Source organism: Cariama cristata, unplaced genomic scaffold, assembly GCF_000690535.1.
Source record: "Cariama cristata isolate BGI_N322 unplaced genomic scaffold, ASM69053v1 scaffold624, whole genome shotgun sequence".
NCBI classification, from domain to species: domain Eukaryota; kingdom Metazoa; phylum Chordata; class Aves; order Cariamiformes; family Cariamidae; genus Cariama; species Cariama cristata.
Window position 1 is genome coordinate 22,290 of NW_009614422.1, and position 7,400 is coordinate 29,689.

The 7,400-nt window shown below is 43.6% G+C and overlaps 1 protein-coding gene across 1 annotated transcript in view; it reads right to left on the reverse strand.

Annotated features, from left to right (window-relative positions):
- LOC104161069 (protein FAM13A-like) overlaps positions 1-7,400 on the reverse strand; it is a 38,723-nt gene that overhangs the window by 9,574 nt on the left and 21,749 nt on the right. Inside the window, 5 exon segments of the mRNA XM_009699381.1 lie at positions 1,912-1,995; positions 3,324-3,544; positions 3,684-3,765; positions 4,868-5,006; positions 5,393-5,606. Coding sequence (XP_009697683.1) covers positions 1,912-1,995; positions 3,324-3,544; positions 3,684-3,765; positions 4,868-5,006; positions 5,393-5,606 — 740 coding nt within the window.

Below are 7,400 nucleotides of genomic sequence, written 5' to 3' on the forward strand. Positions count from 1 at the left end.
TATATATATTATTCCTAGCTTTACTAGGTTAGCAGTTACTAGAACAGGAGGCACAGCCCTACTGTTGGCAAAAAAAACCCAGAAGAGACTATGCTGAGGCTTATACTGAGGCTGAGAACCAAATTTTCAATCAACAACATTTCCAAGTCAATAAATAGCACTGTTCTGTAAAGAAAAATAAACATAAGCATTGGAATTGGCAAAAAAAAAATCTTTAGGTATGTTGAAGAATGGAAAAAATAAACTACACGCTTCAGTGTCTGAATATCAATATGGAAGAACACAGAGAATTAATTTAGGCATTGGAAGTGTATGGGGCCTGAGTCAGCCCTGCGGACTTACACCAGCACACTTAACAGAAAGCAGATTCTGAAAGAAAACGTTTAGCACATGGGCAAGCTGTCTCACTAGGTAAACACGAGTAATACCAGCAAAACCTAAGTATATTTTGGGAGAACATCAAAATGCAAAATGACTGTTGGAATAATGGAGCCTTTGACTCAACTCTGGGGCACACTCCACATGGTAGAAGAGCAGCAGCCGAGGAACAGACCACTGCCTGCATTGTTAGAGCAGCTCGAGAATTTCTGCAGAATGGACTTTTTGGCTTCATGAAAGCAGTTCAGTTCCACCTTTGCAGGTTCATCTGTCACTGGTGCAGACAGACTCAGTTGCACAATAAATCTGAGCTCCATTTTTTTTCTTGTTTAGTTAAATATCTTTAAGAAAAAAAATACTTGGCTGAACTATCTTCATTCTCCTCAAGCTCTCAGTACTTTTCCACTGCTGCGGTGCCAAGAGCTGGGAACAGCAAAAGCTGATCAGCTGCAGTCCTCCTTGCCATGCAGTTCAGTGTTGCTAGGTATAGACTGCTTACTTAAAAACAAACAAATTAAAAAGCAGTTGTATAAATAAAGCATCAGAAAAAGGAGAAAAGAAAAAAAGGTATGCTGACAAGCTAGGCTCTGGGCTTGTTTTCTTTTTAAACAGATTTAAGTGAGTTCACTTCAACAAGATGCCACCTGTTGATTTATATCATTGTAAAAGCAGCAAAAGCGGACTCGGTCTCACAGTGGAGACAGGGAAGGTTACGCGGATTCCCTTGTGCTGGCCTTTTGCTATTTTACACAAGAATAAAACTGCATGTCCTCTCATACAGCTACGCTGTTTTCGATTGCTGGTATATGTGACTGTACAATATTAGCACTTCATGAAGGCATTTAAATAAATTACTGAGACTTTTTTAAAACAATGGACAAAGGAGAAAATAATTCAGGAGCAAAGGGAAGGAAGAGATCAGGAATCCCATGCAGCAGCAGAATGACAGATTTGTCAGCTGCACTAATCAAGTACTCCTTATAAGCAGTAATTTGCTGCCCCAAGCCACCGCTCAAGGGATTAGCACCACTCTGAAATTAAGTTACTTTACCTATACAGCTAGTAGCAAAGATTATAATGTCATCAGTGATAGAGCAGGAGGGATTCACACAAAGCCACCCTGGTGGCCTGGAAGCCACCGTGTTTCTGCCACCACATGGATCAATAGGACACAATGCTTAATTCTCCGTCTTCACAAATAATTTTCCTTTGTTAAGATCAAATGTCCAAGAAACTTCATGCCCTTCGCTTCCACTGGCACATGGAAAAAAACATTTGTTTCTCAGGGGAAGAATGAAATCTCCTCTCAATTTATGCTGTGATGCTCAGAAGACAGTTTCATCAATCCTTGCTGAGAACAGACTCCTCAGTAGCAGTGGTAGTGAAGGATCAGGGAGGTGGATTAGAGGATGCACGTGTGGTTTGAAAGCAAGAAGTTCTAGTGACTGTGACATCAAAGGAGCAGTACGGGGATCATTTACCACAGACAAAGGCACATAAAGATGTACTTTGAAAAAATGCTGCTGTACATACCGGTCTGCCATGAATGCTTTCGTAATACAGCAAAGCTTTTTGAAGAGCCACTTTTTCAGCTGCTATCTGATCTCTTGTCATGTCCTATGAAAAGTGGCACAGAGAGAGGGGAGGAAAAAAAAAAAAAAGGTTAGATTCCTGGACTCAATACCATTTCGTGGCCTAACTAAAGTAATATCATTTTGTCATGAATGTTTTGAAGACATGACTGCCTTCCAGTCCTCTTTTCCCAGCTATATTGCCAAAGGGACTGTTAGCATAAGTGGCACCCTACGCACAATGCGGGCAGACTGAAACCACACAAACTTTGCATATGAAGGTATTTCATGTACGTAAGGGGGATTTATCGATTATCCGTATGCTTTGAAGAAATAATGGCATGCAACTTTTAATGATGGTAGCTCTTTTTCAGTTAAGATCCAAAGTGTAAATTCTACAACAACACACACGCTCTTTCTTTTTGTCCAAATTTGAGACAAGCTCCAGTACCTCTTGCAAAGGTTGCCATCTTTGCTTTGCCACAAACAGACTTTACCAAGAACTGAAGTGCAGTCAGACCATCTCCTTCTGCCAACTCTGCTATGGAGTAAAAAGCTCTGGCAGACAGGCTGAGGGGACCAAGCCAAAAAAAAAAGGGCAGACAGTTGGAGAAGACTTCCCTAAGTAAGTTTGCCAGCGCTCCCCCACTGAACTTGCTTGACATCGAGCCTTCTCTATCGCAGCACCAAATACTATCACAGGCCCTCTTTAAATGGCCAGGCTGTAGATTCTTGCTACCATCAGAAAACAGCCAAACACACACTGTGTGTATCTTCTTCTGCAGATCTAGTAAACAAAGATAATGCTGTCTGCCCCTCTCTTACAAAGCACCAGGCAATTTACATGTCAGCAGACTCAAGGACTGCACTTACAAGGCTGCCCAAAGCTCAGGAATAGCAACATCAGACACAAAGACCTCCCTGCTGATAACCCTCAGAGATTACAGCAGCTAACAGAGCTCAGTGTGAAAACTCTGAAGAGTAGGGATAAAATGCCCTGAGGCAAGAGCATTCAGCTTTGGAGTGAACTAGAAGAAAACAGATGACCCAATTTGCCAAAAGCCTTTGGACGTAACAACAGAAATAGCCAAATACAGGGCAGGAAATATTGCAATAATTCAGAAACATTACTTGGAATATACAAGAATCAGAAAAAGAACACACAATGACATTCAATAGAAACTGAGCGGGGGGCGGGGGGGGGAATCAAATACAACAGGCAGAGGGAAAGAAACTAAAGCAAGTGAGCCAGGAGTAAAGGTTGTAGACCTTGTGATAAAACGTAGAGGACCACAGAGCTTTCACAAACAACTGGACAGTCATGAGTTATCTGCTTGTACTTAAAGGCCTAAATCTGATCTATCTACATTGTACCTTAATATCTTCAGGTCTGTTTGTCTCTGTTCGTTTTTCTTGAAGCTTTTTCTGGATAGAATCAAGGGTCGCTTCCACGGCAGGCTTGGCAGATTTATCTGACAGGTCTTGCTTCTTGTCATCGTCCTTTTCGAGCTGAGAGCCGAAGCTCTTGGGGAGCGTGTTGCTCCGCTGACGCACAACAGGGCCAAGGTCTTCCTCTGATATCTTCAGTTTTGACTCTAAACAGGGACACATGGGGGAAGATGAGTAATTTTTCTTTTTAAAAATGTGACGGTGACAAAATCACTGCCTAACACCAAATTTAAATGAGGCAGAGTCCAGCTGCCCACCAAAAGGGCACCAGTGATGGCTGCTCACCTTTAAGTTGCTTTCGGAATCTGGCCAAATCATTTGTCCATTTGAGCACCTCAGGGTTGGCTGCTTTGTCGCTGTGGGAAGGCTGGGAGGAAAGAACAGTCATGCTGAATCTGTGTTAAACCAACAGGAGAGACTCACCAAAACAAGTGTGTGTCACAAAAAGAGGTACAACAGAATTTGGACCCAGCATAGAGCATGGGCACTGGCTTCTGAGGGACGCCTGCATACCTCTGAGCAGCTCATTTCAGACCTTGCTTTAATTGCTCCTGCCTGTCACAACAGTGTCTCTTAGGGGCATCATGAGACTGATTTTCTTTTTAGAAAACACAAAACTTTTGATGGCAAACATTAAGTTGTAGGAGCGGCTCAGAGGGCCAGATGCACACTGGAAATCTTGTGCCTATTGCTTCCTAACAAGACGGCACCTCCAAAATAGACGAGGCCTAACACGAACAGCTTGAGAAGTGTTAGGATGCATGTATCCACACCAAAGGCTGCCTTACATCCAAAGACACCAACATAACCCAAGTGCTAGGCTACAGCGAGCTCTGAGCATTTCTTCCAGCCTTTTCTACTGCAGGCAAGATTCTTTCAGTACAATCCTTTGTGGTTTAGATCACCAACAAAGATGCATGCATGCAAAGCTTTAGCTCCTTAAAAAGCTTTCTGTGCGTCGGAAGGGCATGTCAGGAATAATTACAGTACAGTACACTGCTACTGCTCAGCAGCACTTGACTGTGGCTCCTTGCTCAGGAGTAAAGGCAGCTGCTGTCTCTCCTCTGCAATGCACTGGTGTCCTGGGATTACCACCATGCAAATGAGATGTGCAATTGTGCTTCCCATAAGCTGAACTTAAATAAATAAACAGAAGTTTAATATAGCTATTTTTACACACTGAGTATGTGCTTTTGGCACGCTGTTTTAAGCGGTGATCAAAATTCTGTGAGTTTATTAGGCTATCTCTTGTGCTGCACTGATAGTACATAATGCCTGGAAAGGTAATTTGCTTGGTATGGATGCACATTTTCTTTTTTGGGCAGCAGCTTTTTACTTCCTTTTTTTAAGCCCCCCCCCTTAGAAAAGCTTTCAAGCCCTCTGTATGTTTGACAGGCTTCCCTGATGTCCCTTCCCTTTGTTACTAATGCATAACTCTCCATAACAATGCTTAACTCCTAGAGACTCACTCTGTATTTCCTCTCCTCTTCGAATTTGTCCTCAAATCTCCTGATTTTTTTCTTCAGTCCCTGAATCCTCCGGGTGAGTTGCGCAGGGGTAAGGTCCTCTCTGTCATCTTCATAAGATCCCAAAGATGAACTCCGCCTCCTACCAAGAGCAGAGATTGCAGGAACAGTTTATCCAAACAGCCACAGTACATCTTCATGCAGAGAAGGCCACTTAAACTTTGCGTAAATAAAGGCAAATCCCACAGAAGTGAGAACGCTATGTTGTGACTCTGTAATGACAGAGAGCAAAAGATCCTCTGACAGCCTCTTTCAGCAACTGCAACTCCCTAGATAATAATTCACAAACCCAGAAATGATTAGTTACCAAGAACTTTTCTAAAGACACCAGTTTCCCATCAGTAGGAACAGAAACCCAACACAGCATAGCTATCCGGCATGCGTGATCCAAGGAGACGTTGCTTGATGCAACTGTGCAAACCCTTTACAGCTGGGTGTGAGAGTCAGTACAGGCAAATCACAACCCACCTCATGAAGGGATGAGAATTGGGAGGGGAAGGAGGCACTTCTGTGTCATCCAGGTACTGTTGGCTCTGTCCATAGGCATAGAAGCGAGGGGACAGCATAGGATCGCTGTCCTCATCCAGGAGCTGGCGAATTAAGCGACCGGCCTGCGGGGAAAGGCGAGCCTCATCTGAGTCTAAGCCGTCTCGCTGCCATGAGGAAAGAGCAGGGATGGGCTCTGGGAAACAGTAAGACAAAGGCTGGTTTTATTGTTTTTGTTTTACATGTACAACAGACTCCAGGCAACTTTTCTAACGAACCCTGACCCTTTTGTCCTGGACTGCGATTCCTCATCATCAGGCATTCTCTGGGTCATTCTTGCATCCGCTCTCCGTGCAAAGCAATGCAAAGCATTGGTACTCTACACAAACTTACATAATCTCCTAGACGCAACAGCAAACCGTACCCAAAAGTTGGCCAGTAATTACCACAGACTGACACCAAATGAGGCTATCACCAGCCAGCACCTCTGAGGAAAAAGTTATGCTGGATAAGAGAGAATTACTGGGACACGGCAGTATAAAGCAGGCAGCTGGATTACAGGAGGATTTATTTTCAGTTTGGGGATGTACAGATGCTGTAAATGAATAGCACATTAATTGTCCTCCTGTAGCCTCCAGCACTCCAACACGACCCTGCTGCCCACTATTGGAAATTCAAAGACCAGGAGCAAGCATAGGTTCTTCTAGTCTGCCAGGCAAAGCTGTCTCACATTACCACCTGTTCCACAGGGTGCCTAGCCTGTAAATTAACGACGACGGTGATATGGTCTGAGTTTCCCCCTTCTCTCTGTCACATGCAATCCTGCTGCTTAACAGCATGGTAGAAAAGTCAGGAAATCTTCAGTCCCCTGGACAACCTAACCAGCTGGAAGTAAAAGCAATGTTGTACAGGGAGACAGTGGAGTGGGAAAGAAAGGGAAACCCAACTTAGCATTGCTGATCAGCATAATGGAGCCAACGGAAAGCAATCGCCTCAATCTTGTGATCACTCCCTCCAGATGCCATAAGGAGTCTAACGTTTTGTGTTCAGATAGTTTACTAAGCTGATTTGCATGCTCCTACTTAGCACCACAGGATTAGACAGTTTAAGAGCCAGGCTTTGAACTTGTAAATCTAGCAAATAGTTTTAGAGTCAAGTAAGAAAACAAAAACCTTATAGAAAGCTTCCAGACGAGTCGCAGAGCTATGGAATCATTATTTCCTGTGCCTAGTGCGTCTATTCTTCTTCCACAAAGAGAAGGGGTTTTTGAGCAGAAAGTATTGCCTTTTGCTGAACAAGGTTAACATTTTCATAGCTCAGAATGGACTGCATGAGGATTCCCTTAGAGAACCTCTATGCTGTTTAATATTCCCCTCCATGTACAATTTGGACAGTGCAAGATCCTCCACAATTCAGTAACGACAGGCTCAGGGGTATTTTGCTTGCATACAGTGTCAAATGATGCTCTCCTCCTCTTCCCTTCTTCCTTAGCACATGAATATAAATGGCACGCCTCTGCTCAGAGGTTAGGGCTGCATGCAAACTGATGCATTGCTTTGAAAGGGATGACTGGAGGTTTTTATATAAAAGCCTCTTGCAGGTGTTGTGACAAGCAAAACATGCACAAGTCTGGTTTGCAGAGGTTACTTCTACGAGGTGCGCAAGTCCCAAGTGTATGTAAGGCTGCCTTGCCATGGACTGGAAAGCTTATGCAGCCTGCGCTTCTCTCAGTTAATGTCTGGAACAAGAGTTTTTTCTAAGCTGTGTTCAACCTTGGCAGTTCCTAATACCTGAAATACTTTGCTCAAGGAATCTGGTAAGAAGGAAGGTGAAATGAAGGGCAAACCCGTCAGCCAAACTGCGACACTTTCGTGTCACACACTTCCCTGAATCTCTCATGATTTCAGGAAGGTCCTCAGAAGATCTCTTGTAGCAAAATAAAGGCTAATAACACAAAAGGAGTAAGTTCGATACATGTGACTAGCAGGAA